This window comes from Stomoxys calcitrans, chromosome 3 (assembly GCF_963082655.1).
Source record: "Stomoxys calcitrans chromosome 3, idStoCalc2.1, whole genome shotgun sequence".
Taxonomy (NCBI): domain Eukaryota; kingdom Metazoa; phylum Arthropoda; class Insecta; order Diptera; family Muscidae; genus Stomoxys; species Stomoxys calcitrans.
In genome coordinates, this window is record NC_081554.1 from 89,426,826 (window position 1) to 89,441,605 (window position 14,780).

General features: G+C 38.2%; 2 protein-coding genes across 3 annotated transcripts; one reads left to right on the forward strand and one right to left on the reverse strand.

Annotated features, from left to right (window-relative positions):
• Window positions 1-1,041: 1,041 nt before the first annotated feature.
• LOC106085936 (putative nuclease HARBI1) lies at window positions 1,042-3,853 on the reverse strand. The gene is made up of 3 exons (XM_013250422.2): window positions 3,407-3,853; window positions 1,300-1,972; window positions 1,042-1,245 (listed from the first exon to the last, which is right to left on the reverse strand). Exons 1-3 carry the CDS (start codon window positions 3,779-3,781, stop codon window positions 1,127-1,129), a joined length of 1,167 nt encoding a protein of 388 aa, XP_013105876.2. The 5' UTR covers window positions 3,782-3,853; the 3' UTR covers window positions 1,042-1,126.
• Window positions 3,854-7,026: 3,173 nt separating this feature from the next.
• On the forward strand, window positions 7,027-14,303 carry LOC106085940 (protein piwi). Of its 2 annotated transcripts, none has more exons than XM_013250425.2 (9): window positions 7,027-7,121; window positions 7,223-7,520; window positions 9,672-10,367; window positions 10,444-10,764; window positions 10,839-10,993; window positions 11,061-11,264; window positions 11,318-11,509; window positions 12,688-12,798; window positions 12,866-14,303. In XM_013250425.2, the coding sequence occupies exons 2-9, from the start codon at window positions 7,413-7,415 to the stop codon at window positions 13,752-13,754; spliced, it is 2,676 nt and encodes an 891-aa protein (XP_013105879.1). In that variant the 5' UTR covers window positions 7,027-7,121; window positions 7,223-7,412; the 3' UTR covers window positions 13,755-14,303. The 2 variants fall into 2 exon arrangements, with proteins under 2 accessions (XP_013105879.1, XP_013105878.1); XM_013250424.2 differs by having other exon boundaries at window positions 7,332-7,520.
• Window positions 14,304-14,780: the final 477 nt, after the last annotated feature.

The following is a 14,780-nucleotide window of genomic DNA, read 5'->3' on the forward strand; positions in this document are numbered from 1 at the left end:
CTCCTCGGGATGGAAAATATGTGCAGTGACAAAGAGCGCCCTTAGATTAAGAGAGTCAGGGAACTATGAGCATTCTTCTTCTCTGCTTGGGGTTGACGATGCGGCGGAGTAGTATCCTTCCTTGTTGACAGGTTGGGCGTCGTCATCCTGGAAAAGGATATCCGAGTTAGAAGCAACCCACCTTCCATAAGGGATAGGGGCAGCGCACGGAAGTCTCATGGAGTTCCTGGGAATTAAGGAATTATAGTCTTCGGAGGCCACCGTAGCGCAGAGGTAAACATATCCACCTATGAAGCTGATCGCGTGGGTTCGAATCCTGGCAAGAACATCATACAAATTTTCCGCGGTGCTTGCCCCCTCCTAATGCTGGCGACATATATGAGGTACTGTACCTTTTGATATGGCAGACATGTAAAAACTTCTCCATAAAGAGGTGTGGCACTGTGGCACGCCGTTCGGACTCGGCTATAAAAAAAGGCCCCTTATCATTGAGCCTAAACTTGAATCGGACAGCAGTTATAGATATATGAGAAATTTGCCGCTGTTCCTTAATGGAATGTTCATGGGCAAATTTGCAAAGTCTTCTGGAGGGTTTAGCGTCAAGCAGGTGGACTTCCTTACCATTCTGAAGAAGAGTTGCAGGGCAGCCAATGCTCTCGCCTATACAACAAAAAAAAAAATAATAAACTGTACTATGGTGGATCATTACTTGAATTCTTCATCTTCTTTTTTCTCTGTTCCAGGGCGAACGCAATATACCTTAATTTCATAAAAATCAGTTCATATTTAGATAAAGCGACCATCAAGGCCGTGAAATTTTGCAATGAAGGCATATTTGCTGCTTCTGCATCTGTCGCCAATATGGTTCACTTTTCTACATAGCTCCCATATAGACCGATCTCCCGATTTTACTCCCTTATTGCACATATACCGTATTTTTCGTAATAATAGAATCAGCAACACCAGTAGCAACCATATGTAGTACCGCCCGATTTAATTTTTAAATATATTCGACTTCTCAATACAGATACTCATCATAACTTAAATTGTTTTTGTGTTGAATTTTTACTGACTTATAGAATTGAGGAAAATTTTATTATTTCTTGATGGAGTCTTATAAAATCAATTAACTTATGAAATTATTGAAATGATTTTTTATAAATTCCGCTCGACTACGTTCGTCCGCACATTTGACCCTTTCATGGGAACTATGCATACTAGTTTCATCTTCATCAGCTTTTTTAACTAAAATAAAAATGATGTAAAATTTGTTTATAAAGAATTAAATCGTATATTTACCTAAAGCTGTATCTTCCCATTCTATAGCCATATTGTGCAGTAGTACCAAAGCAACAATTATATGCCGCACCGTAGTATGTGAACCAGTGAATTCACAATTTAATATGCCAAAGCGCTGCTGCCACAAGTTGAGACAACGTCTAGCTGGTTCATAAGTTAAACGCAATGAACTGTTAAAAGCCTGTTCAGCCAGTGTGACTGCATAGGTTATTGGAGTAAACAGGTATGAAGAACATTTCAATACCGAATCACCCAATAACAGACGACCACGAAATTCATTCTGCTCAAAACGTTCCTTGATGCGACTTTGTGCAAATATATCGGCAGGCGATTTAATACTGCTGGCCGATTTCACTGTGTGACAGTCCAAATCACGTATTTTGAAATTTGCATCCGATACTATTTGTATGTAGAGAATATCATCGGGCTTTTGTTCCTGATTAGCAGCTCCTTGACGCTTACACCTAATATTCAAGTGAGTTACAGCTCCAATGACTTGAGGCATATGAGCCAGATCATAAAAGCCCTTAGTGACTTTTTCCTTTTCAGCCAATAAACAGGGCATACGAATGTAACGGGAGGCTTTATAGGATAATGCTTCTGCTACACGTTTACTAATTTTCATCAAAGTGCCAACAGTAATGCCATGTACTTGAGCTGTTATTTCGGGATGCTAAAAGTAAAATTAATAAGTCAATTGTTAAATAGATTTTGCACAAAAAGAAATGTTTATAAATAGAAAAAACAATAACAAGGGTATTTCATACAAAGCGGATATAAATGCTTGTCCTTCAGGAAATGAAGACATACAATTATATCGAATACTCATATCGGCAATCCGGTTAATAGTTGCACCACCTAGGTGCTTAGAAAAGGAAATCAGTACATCTGTTTACATGATAGAAGTAACAGATTATGAACCGATCTGGATCATAATTCACAGGGACATTGGAAGTACCACTAAACCACAATGTGCCCAATTTTTGTGATAACAGGTAGGAAGTCAATCGAGTCTACACAATTGGGTGAATAGCTTTATGCTTCCAGTGCGTACTTTAACTAACAAGCATTTGGATGATGCTGTGAACGAACATATTTTTATTATACCCTCCACCATAGGATGGGGGTATACTAATTTCGTCTTTACGTTTGTAACACCCCGAAATATGCGTCTATGATCCAATAAAGTATGTATAAATTCTCGATCGTTATGACATTTTAAATCGATCTAGCATGACCGTCCGTCTGTCTGTCGAAAGCACTCTATCTTTCGAAGGATAGCGCCTGAAATTTCGCACAAATACTTCTTATTAGTGTGGGACGGTTGGGTTATAAATGGGCCAAATCGGTCCATGTTTTGATATATTTAGCTGCCATACAAACCGATTTTGGGTCTTGACTTCTTGAGCCTATAGAGGGTGCAGTTCTTATCCGATTTGACTGAAATTTTGCACGTGTTGTTTTGTTTTAACTTCTAACAGCTGCGCAAGATATGGTCTAAATAGGTTCACAACCTGATATAGCCGCCGTTGGAATCAGCTCGCCAAGCTGTACAATATATGTAATTTTCAGAGGAATCGGTGAGGGGCCAGTAAACTACACTTGGGCCCTGTGTGATACTCACAGCTATCCCGTGCCGGGTTTTTGATTGAGTTGTTATCTATGCTGAATATTGTGATTGGTAATAGACCACTGGTGGCTTATTATCCCTTAATAAACAAATAAATAAATTGAAGTGTCTTGGCGATTAAGAATGTTTGTACAACAACATTACAAACGGCGGTCTAGTGTTGACTACTGAAGTGTACAAATCTATCAAAGCGCCTGTTACCACGAATGAGACAACCGGTATCCTACCGACGTAAACACTTTAACATGGATAAATTTTGTAGATGACATGAAATACAAGTACTCATATATTTAAAGTTCTGATTACACCCTTCATCTCAATCTCTCAGAACTGTTTACTTTGCTGATTTCGTTAAACAGAAATCGTTCCAATAGTTGCAGTTAGTTTAAAAGTTTATTATCTACCTATTGAACGTTTAAATGTACACCTTCAATAGATAGTACATTGTGGTAAATACATACATAAACACTTTCGTACCTCAGTTCTGCCCCAATAACGCACTGCTGCCATTATTTGCTTCTCCACTGGCACCTGACTTTCTCGTTTAGCCATACCGCTACATTGTTGCTGCTCTATTTCCAGATCATCCTTTACCATTTCCAGCAAACGACGTATACTATCTTTACTGAAACGATAGCTATGCTGAAATTCTTCTTCGGTTAAGTCTACTAAGGGATTTAAGCGGCGACGTTTACGATTTTTAAAACCCCTCTTCGCGCGGATAACACCAAGATTCACAAATCGCTTGCTACAATTAACATGCCGGTTTAAGCTATTCACTTTTAGGAAGTCCTCAAACACTTTAATATCATGTAAATCGTTTTGAAAATGTTCCAATATTTCCAAATCCATTCTAATTCAAATGTAAATACAACAGAAAACAAATTTCCTCCTGTGGCTAACCAATTTCCTCCTGTGTTGTTTTTTTTTCTTATAGGTATAAGTTGAAGAGTAAGTAATCGAAAAAGCGAATGAGTAACCAATAAGACAGTTGACAGTTATTGGAACTCGTACTGTAAATGCAAATTTTTGCAAAGCCGAGTCCGAACGGCGTGCCGCAGTGCGACACCGCTTGGAGAGAAGTTTTACATGGAATAGTACTTCACAATGTTGCCAGCATTAGGAGGGGAAAACCACCGCTGAAAATTTTTTCTGATGCTCACGCCAGGATTCAAACCCAGGCGTTCAGCGTCATAGGCGGACATGCTAACCTCTGCGCTCGTACTGTATAAAACATAAAAGTAAGTTAATAGCGTCAATAACTTGTTTATGTATGTATATAAACTTACTGACAACATTTAAAACACTATGGGAAACTAATTGCCATAAACCGTAAAAATGGTTAAAAACTTATGGCCTTGTTCACAAAACTTTATGAAGCCTTAAAATAGGTTTATTTGACAGTTCTATAAAGGAAATATGTCAAATAAACCTATTATAATAATATCGGCTCCTGCAGCAGCAGTTGATGTTGATGCCAGGTTTTTTTTGCATTATCTTTATTGTTATTTTCTTTCTCGCATGCGTCTACACACACGCACACAAATTTCTTTGTGTTTGTTGAAAAAACGTCGATCAGCTTGATGGCAAGATGGCGGATTGCACCATATGATTTGTGGATGTTGTACAAATGAGACCACCTTTAATTGTTTCGCCATGCTGCTCTTCGTAGAAGGCAGTTGTACGAGCTGTTCACATCTGAAGATTAATAGAAAGCGACTTTTAAAGAAATCCCACATCTGAATCTCTCCAGAGATGTGAAATTTAGAGTCCATGGTATAAACCAAAGTTTGAATTCTTCTTCGGAGTCATATAAAGCCGGGTACTCTGTTTTTGTTTCGCAACAACTATGCCAAATAGAATCTGAATCTGTCTATAGTCTGATATAGCTGCCTTATAAACCGATCCCTCTGCAGGAATTCTTATTCGAATTGGTTGAAAATTAACACAATAACTTCTACTATGGTTTCCAACATTCAATTCAATTATGGTGCAAATCGGACCATAACTTGATATATTGGGTTGCCCAAAAAGTAATTGCGGATTTTTCATATAGTCGGCGTTGACAAATTTTTTCACAGCTTGTGACTCTGTAATTGCATTCTTTCTTCTGTCAGTTATCAGCTGTTACTTTTAGCTTGCTTTAGAAAAAAAGTGTAAAAAAAGTACATTTGATTAAAGTTCATTCTAAGTTTTATTAAAAATGCATTTACTTTCTTTTAAAAAAAATCCGCAATTACTTTTTGGGCAACCCAATAGCTCCAATGGCATAGCAATTTTTTGTTCATTATCCTTTGTTTGCCTAAAAAGAGATACAGGGCAAAGAACTCGACAAATGCGATCTATGAAAGGTATACAAGATTCGACCCGACCGAACTTAGCACGCTTTTGCTTGTTTCAAATGGTATAGTTCCTTACAAATGTCGCCACCATTAGGAGGAGATAACCACCGCTGAAAATTTGTTCTGATGTTCACGCCAGGATTCGAACCTAGACGTCTAACTTCATAGGAGGACATGGTAACCTCTGCGCTACGAAGGCCTGTTCTGATTTGTTCTGATGTTCACGCCAGGATTCGAACCTAGGTGTCTAACGTCATAGGAGGACATGGTAACCTCTGCGCTACGAAGGCCTACTAAATTCGGCCCCGGCACGGGATAGCTGTGAGCACCACACAGGCTGGAACATTGAATTCCCATCTGTGTGGTGTTCATTGCTGTCACGAGAAGCTTAGCTGTGAGCTAGTGGGCGCGTCCACAGGTTGCGGATAGTAGAATGCTCCATACGGAGTATCTGTAACTGCAGTCACGGACAATCAGCTGTCTCAGTGAGAGATCCGGTGGCACCGGCTCTTGTACAAATACTGAGTGCCGTGATGCTCAATATGACAAGGCGGGTTATTGGCGCCATTAAATAACCACCGCCACCCCCACATGAAAATGTGATTACAACAACAACTAAATTCGGATCTCGAATTCGAACTCTACTTCCGAAGCCCATTCATTTGAGTCCCACATTATCTCGATTGGCCTACATATCCTTGGGATTCTTGGGGTGGGATATACCTACTAACTTGATGGTGGTAGGCCCTGGACTTTTCATTTTGAGTCATTTCATTCATTCATTTGAGTCTTGTTCGGGTTTTTTTAGGTGTGGGTGAAATATGATATAGCTCCATTACGATAGCTATATTCTTTGTTTGCTTATATTTAAAAAAAATAATCACATTAGAATGGAGAAAAAGAAATCGGGGGAACATTAAAAACTGTAGAAAACCCCAAGTTAATTAACAAAGTGATTTGTAAAAATAATTTAAATTTTAAAAGCAAAAAAGTGCCCACAATCGATTGAAAACTAGCTAAATCAGACTCACTGTTCATACACAGTTCTGTTGAAATTCTCTCTTCTCTTAATTTTCTTCGTTTATTTTTAATCTTGGTGCCTCTTAAAAAGTCGATGGTTTATATAGTATTCATTTACTGTCTATGCAAAAAAGTAACCGTGAAAAACATGTGTTTTCACCTGTGAAAAATGAATACAGTACCAGCCTTGAACTAAAAAAAGCATTTTAATTTTTTACACTTATTTCATAAATTTTTTTTTATTCACGTGAAAAACCGAATGGAGTGCCAACCCTAACTGGTAATGACAGACATGACCAAAAATTGTAAGAAATTACACTGGAATTCTGACTCGCACAGCATAGAAATAAAATAACTTATAGCATACATAAGATTCGTCCCAAGATATATTCATTTATAGGTAGGGGCAGTTGCGCAACAACAAAATGTTGAGTGCACTATCTGTCAAAATCAGTGATTAGTACAACTCTGATATATGTTACTAGTTCGCACCTTTTTTCGTTGTTTGTGTGTGCCATGGTTCTTAACTATAATACACACACACAAACAAAACTCGTTGACAGATATGTGCTTCGCGAGCAAAAATTGCACTCAGCTGTTTACGGTACATTACCCGATCATTATGTCATGATTCGTCCCCTACCAAATTTAATCCACGCATTTTTTATTGGGTAGCGCTATTCTCGTTCCATACCGAATACTCTTGACATGGTTGTCAAATACTTTTTCATTAGTAACCAATGGAGCGCGTCTTTTGCTAAAATCAGGCAAATTGGATTCGCATTTTAGCTCGCTGTGCAGCGAGCATTTTTATTTTGTTGAAAATTAAGGTAAACGAAATCGTACATGGTTTTTATAAAATATAACATATAAATAGTAGTGTTCAGTGCTTAGTAACTTGATATTGGAATATTTTGCGGACCAATTCCAGGGCCGGCATGTGTCTTTTTTCCCCCTCATTGGTTCACATCAAAAATCACTACATAAAAATATAGTGCGGTAGATATACATACACATTTTTCGTCTTGTTCTTTTGGCAGCAATATCGGTATAAATCCTCGGGAGTTTATAATCAGCTACCTCATAGAATAGCAATTCGATAGTGCCCAAAAGCCGGAAAGATGTCTGACGATCAGAGTCGTGGACGCCGCCGTCCGTCCCGGGAGTATCATTCATCAGAACCAGGCACCTCCCGCCGACCCCGGGAACGTTCCATTTCAGAAGAACCGGTAAGTGTAAAAATTAAACTACATATTCCGTTAGAAGGCAAATCGAATGGGAACAATTCCAGATATTCTGTGAAAGATGCTTGTTTTTGGTATATTGCATTTGTTTTTGTAATAGTGGTGGTGGTGGTGGTGGTGGTGTTATGTTTACAGCTTCTAGGGGTTTATTTTTCCAAGGAGTATGGAGTGTATTTTGTTTTCTTGGCGGGGGGAGGTTTGTTTTGAGCAAAAAACGGTATTGCCAGATGTATTAATCAAAAATAAGGATTAAGGACAATCACTGCAGCTAAACATTTTAGAGGAGTGGATGGAGCTGTTTTCGACATTCTTCTTAAAGTTTTGAGGTTAATTCTTCCTTTAAATTAAAAACTTTGCGTCGATATGTTCCAAACCTGTCTGTTTTGATAAATATTTAATAATGCAAACGTAAAAATATATACGTACATAGCCTACATCACATATATTTTTTACTAAAACTTTTGGACCTTTGCCTTCTGGGGGTTGCCGCTTCTTATCCCCTCATATATTTTACTTGGTGTTCAGAGGCTGATATCATATGTAAACTATTTTATTGACATTCTTTATAAAAATTGTGGGCTAAAGTGTTGTATATGGGGAAAATTGCAAAAAAAAAATCTAGTATTTTGCATGACCCCAGGAACTCTAAGATGAATCCATTTTTGGACACGAATTAGACAAAATAAATTAAAAAAGGGGCGACCCTACTTGTTGGAGTGGGGTATTCAAAAATTTGGAGCCCCATTTTGCCGTAACCAAGTGAATTGACGCCGATTATAGGCAATATGACAATCACATTATAGGAACTTTTGCGTAGAACACAAAAATGCAAAAAAAGGGGAAAAAACAAAGAAAAAAGTGTACACCCAGAGTTGGGGAAGGGGCTTCCTTCATTGAAGCTATATTAATGAAGGATTTATATTAAACATTAAAAAAATTACGCGGAAAAGCCTTGTTCGTCTGCGGCACTATTCTCAAAAAAAAGTAAACAAACCCGCGCGATTTTTTATGAAAAAAAGGGCAGACGATTGGCTGTGACGCTTGTTTTAAATAAAAAAAAAAACAATTTCTCTAAAAAAATCATTAGGTCACGCTTACGACAACAGTACTATTTTTTCACGCTTCAAGAATTTTCTTTACATTTATAGGTACATAAATATTTTCGTAAATTTTTCTAAAGGGGATCAAAATTCTCACGACCCTGGAGCCTAGATTGACTTCCACGACTTTTTCCCCACCATATTCGTTTCCTTTTATTTTAGTGCCATGTTGCCTTTATTCCGTTCAATTTCACTTGAAGGGGGAAAACTGCACTTTTGTCAAATTGTGTTGTTCGGGACACAAGGCAATAACAACCAGGACGGGAAGGTCCCGAACAGTCTTCTCTGAGGATGGCACAATCCGCATTCTTTCAATGCCGGGCCATAACAGAGTAAGGGGGGTGAAAGGTTTGGCTGGCCTTCACTGCCAAATTGTCTGTTAACCCGAAGCCTTTCGGGTCGCCACAGTCCGAGTTAAGTGCGTGGGCGACGAACGCGAAAAATCTGTAGCACGGCGAAGATCCTACGGGGTGATCCAAATCGTGCGAGGACGAGGCTATTACTGAAGGTTAGGTTAGGTTGAAAAGAGGGTGCAGATATTAATCCATAGCCGCAGTAGCTGCCTCACACTTAAAGGAAGCAAGAAGGAGGTCAGACACATAGGACTACGAGCTCATGTGTAGGTGAAAATGATGAGACGTTGGAGCCTTTCCTTTGTCATTGCCCGGCTTTCGCGTCCATTACTTAGGTGGAGACACAATATCAGACATGGACCAACTTGGGGGAGTGGCACGGAATTCCTAACTTAAAATTTTCTTTTTAGAGGTTACTTTTTAGTTTTTAGAGCGCACAACAAGCCGATTACTGTCATAGGTGTATGTCTATAGTGGCATGGGGCAGATTAATATCTGCACCCTCTTTTCAACCTAACATATGTTCGGGTTCTACATAGGAAAGAAAATATATGAAATTACCTCCTGATGGAGGGGGTACATGGGAACTGAGGAGACGGCACCAGTCCATATTCGCATAAATTCGTACATTAAATTTGTATACGTATTGGTTTAATGTTTTAAATTGTTTTCTCTATTTTAAGAAACCGAAAGTAATTAAAACAGAAGTAGTTGACTCGCCCGATCGTTATTCGAGAGCCTCTTCCTCAAACGTAAGTGTTAAGAGAGAACCCGAATCACCGGAACATCGCAGGAGTCCATCAGCTGCTTCAAATGTATCGGTCAAGAAGGAGGAGCCAGACGATTATGACGAGCGTGTCAAAAAAGAACCACGCGATAGAAATCGCGGTGAGGCGTCAACATCAAGAAGTGCCCGAGATCGTGTCAATCGCTATGAAGTATCTTTAGTTTATACCAAGCCCTCCGATGTTATTAGCAAAACTGGCTCTCTGGGCAAAGAAATTACACTGCAGACAAATTATTTCCGTTTAATCAAAACACCAACTTGGAAAATTCATCAATATCATGTGACTTTTGCTCCCGAAATTGAGTTGAGACGTCTAAAGAGTGGCATACTATCGGAACATCGCGAATTATTGGGTGGCTACTTATATGATGGATCTAAACTATTCACCACCACCAAACTGAAGGAAGAGAAGACCATACTTCACACAAAATCTAAACAGGGTGAAAACTTCGTTATCACCATCAAATATGTGGGCGTCATATCCATGACAGAATGGCAATCGTTGCAAATTCTAAATTTGATTTTAAGGCGTTCCATGGAAGGTTTGAAACTTCAACTAGTTGGACGTAATTTTTATGATCCTGTTGCAAAGGCAAGTTTTCTTGGATATATTAAGTGTGGAATTTTTAACATTGTTCTGTTTTTTGCTATCCACAAAATATTTGCAGATTGATTTGCGTGAATATCGCATGCAATTGTGGCCCGGCTATCAGACTTCAATTAGACAACATGAAAAAGATATTCTGCTGTGTGCTGAGATTGCCCACAAAGTCATGCGTACGGAAACTGTGTATGATATTTTCAGACGCTGCCAAGAAAATGCCCGTGATTTCAGAGAAGACTTTAAAAGGCACATTATTGGCCTTACTGTTTTAACAGATTACAATAATAAAACCTATCGCATTAATGACATCGATTTTCAAAAAACACCCAGAGAGACCTTTAGTATGAAAGGTGAAAAAGTAACATTCATGGATTACTATTACCAGGTATGAAAACTATTTGTTTTCCTTGCGTTCAAGTATCACTTTTTAACAAGCACTATCTATTCAAATTGTTATAGAAATACAATATTCGCATACGTGATCCGCAGCAACCTTTATTGATATCCAAAGCAAAAGAGCGGTCATTGCGTGGAGGTGAGAAAGAGGTGGTCATACTAATACCCGAACTTTGTCGTGCCACCGGCCTTAATGATAGCATGCGTAATAATTTCCAGTAAGTTTAGTAAGAATACCCTGAATTTTCAATCTGTATTTACTTTTTTTGTTTGTTTTTTTTTTAGACTCATGAGAGCTATGGCTGATCACACCCGTATGAATCCCGATAGACGTATTGACCGTTTGCGCACCTTTAACGATCGTCTGCAACAAACAGAAGACAGTGTGCGCATTTTAACCGATTGGAACATGAAACTGGACACACGGTTGGTTGAGGTGAAGGGACGTATTTTGGATCAACAAAAAATCGTTTTTAGAGACCACAGAAAGTAGGTATTGAAGAAAGCCAATGAAACTTTTGTATTAACACTCTTATATGTAGAGAACCTTCTGGCGAGCAAGCTGATTGGACCAGGCATTGTCGCAGTATGGGCATGTTTACCACTCCTTCACGCGGTTTAGAACGCTGGGCTGTTATTGCAACAAATCGTAATTCAAGAGATTTACGCAATTTTGTCGAGTCACTTATCCGTGCAGCCAATGGCATGAACATGCGGATGGAAAGACCTAGAGAGTAAGTATATTGCCATTTTCCCGATTCCATGAAAAATGATTTAAAGAACTAACTGTTCAGATTCAATTAAAAAAATTATTGAATCAATTAATTTTTTTTGTTTGTTAAAAATGACAAAAATTTCAATCACGATTGTGTTTTAGATTATATAAATTAAAAAATTATTGAAACTATTAATTTTTTAATATAAAATTCCAAAAATTCAATCAGGGTCCTAATTGCGAACAAGATAAAGGATTGCCAAATTGGGCCGGGCCGAATCTTTAAACCCTCCTCCATGGATCGCATTTGTCAAGTTCTTTGAATGACTTTTTCAAATAGAAAAACAACAGTCCTAGAAAAGCGCCACCTACAAAATTTCAGGCAAATCGAGTAATAAATGCGCCATCCAGAGGCTCGAATAGTCAAACTGGGAGATCGGTTTATATGGCAACTATATCAGGTTATATACCGATTTAGACTACACATTTGTTGAAAGTCATACAAAAGCGACGCTCTTTAGAGGCTCAAGAAGTCTGATCGTTAGATCGGTTTATATGGCGGTGGTTATGGACTGATTTAGATTATACTTAGCACAGTTATTGTTATACCAGAACACTTCATGCAAAATTTCAGTCAAATCGGATAAAAATTGCGCCCTCTAAAAGCTCAATAAGTCAATACTCAAGGTGTGTTTATATGGCAGCTATATCAGGTTATCAACCGATTTAGACAAGCACAGATGTCGGAAGTGATACCAAAACACAACGCACAAAATTTCAGCCGAAACGGATAAGAATTGCGCCCTTTAGAAGCTCAAGAAGTCAAGACCCAAGATCGGTTTATATGGCAGCTATATCAAAACATGGACCTATTTGACCCATTTACAATCCCAACTGACCTACACTAATAAAAAATATTTTTGCAAAATTTCAAGCGCCTAGCTTTACTCCCTTGAAAGTTATCGTGCTTTCGACAGACGGACGGACGGATACATATTGTTACTGGGGTCTCAGAGGAATATCTCGAGGATTTACAAACGGAATGACGAAATTAGTATACCCCCATCCTATGGTGGAGGGCATAAAAAAATGCGGATTCAATTAATAAACGATTGATTTAATTAATTTTTTAATTAAAACATTTTTATTGACTTTTTTTTATGCAGTATTAATTAATGTTCTCACTTTTTCCTTTAGGGTTATGATATATGATGACCGCAATCATAGTTTTATACAAGCAATGGAAGAATGCTGCCGGCAAGATCCCCAGCTTATCATGTGTTTGGTACCAAACAACAATGCCGAAAGGTAATGGTTAATATTCAGCAGCGATGCTTTAGTATTTTTGACTAATTCATGTTTGCCTTTATTGCAGATACGCTTCAATCAAAAAGAAGGGCTGTCTAGAACGTGCAGTTCCTACCCAAGTTATAACACAAAAATCTGCCGGAAATCAACGTGGCCTCATGAGTATTTGCACAAAAGTGGCCATACAGATCAACTGTAAGCTTGGCTACACACCTTGGATGATTGATGTACCCCTTTCTGGTCTAATGACCATTGGCTATGATGTGGCGAAAAGTGCTCGTGATAAATCGAAGGCTTATGGTGCTTTAGTTGCCACCATGGACTTAAAAGTTAATGCCACCTTTTATAGCACAGTGGCAGAGTGTAGCTCTCACGATGTTTTGGCTAATAGTCTGTGGCCCATGATGACCAAAGCTTTGCGTCAGTACAAAAAAGAACATGACAAGTTGCCAAATCGGATTTTGTTCTATCGCGATGGTGTGGGCGAAGGTTCATTGAAACAGGTTTACGAACATGAAGTCAAGGACATCGTAGAGAAGCTGGAGCAAGAATACAAGCGAGCCAGAATGGAAAAACCTCCAATGTTTGCCTATGTCGTTGTCACAAAATCGATTAATACGCGTGTTTTCGCCCGTGGCCGCAATCCCCCACCTGGAACAGTGGTCGACGATGTTGTCACTTTGCCCGAGCGTTACGATTTCTATTTGGTATCCCAGTCAGTACGCCAGGGCACAGTTGCTCCCACCAGTTACAATGTCGTCTATAGCAATATTCGCCTCACACCCGACCAAATGCAATTGTTAACCTACAAAATGACCCATTTGTATTACAACTGGTCCGGCACCACAAGAGTACCCGCTGTCTGCCAATACGCCAAGAAACTGGCCTCTTTGGTGGCCTCCAGTTTGTATCAGCCCCCGCAGAATGCTTTAGAAAAGAAACTTTACTATTTGTAAGAAGTTTGAGTTCATTTATCGATTTCATTTAATCTCAAACCAATCTTAAATTACTTGTTTTGTTTATATATTAAGATTAACATTTCATTTAGCAGCAGCCACAGCTACTCTTAGAAACTGTGTTCAAACAGTTTGATTTACACTTTCATATGAAAAAAAAAACAAAACAAAAATTACTTCCCACTACTTATTTTTGAGCCAGAAAATATGTTTGTTTTACGTGTGAAAAAAAAAAACAATTCTTTACATTGTTGTTCGTCTACATATTTTGTGTAAAATTTAAGCATTATCTCATTCGAACAAAAATCTATGTACAATAGTTTTCAGCATGTTACTACCCAAAGCTTGGGCTATTGGCAGCACTTACCATTTGCGAAACAATCTACTAATGCCAGTAATGTTTTTTCTTTTTTTTTAATTTTCTCACACATTAAAATCTTGACATGCATGTAGAGATCGTTTTCATTTCATACTTTTCAATATATAATTTTCTTTTTAATTTTATCTGAATTTTCAAAATAAAAACACATTTTACGGTATTGTAACCAAGGTTTAATTGAAATAAAATTAATTTGTAATTTGAATGCAGACTTGTTTAGTTATCTAAAAGTAACTTGATAAGAATATGTTTTGTGGTGGGTAAATGTTTAAATTTTCAATCCTACTCTAGCAGAAGTGATGTGACGTCTGTAAGGTTGGAGACCAGGAACTTAGGTTTCCTTACTTATCTCATCGTTTACCTCATGGACAAATTTGCATTTGCAATATTCTTCTATTATTAAACTGTCGAAGGCGAATAAGTTACAGAATAAATGTGAAATTCGAATACATGGTGCGCCAGAGAACCTTACTTTTTTTTTCAGAATACAACATTCCAATTTTTTTATGCATTCATGAAAATGACATCGGGTAAATGGCGACCCCCATTGCGCATACACTCATTAAGTTTATTTTTGGAACTCGCCGCGGGAACAAGATGGCCATTGGTTATTAAAAGGCGCAAATAACTCACCTTGTCATATCGAA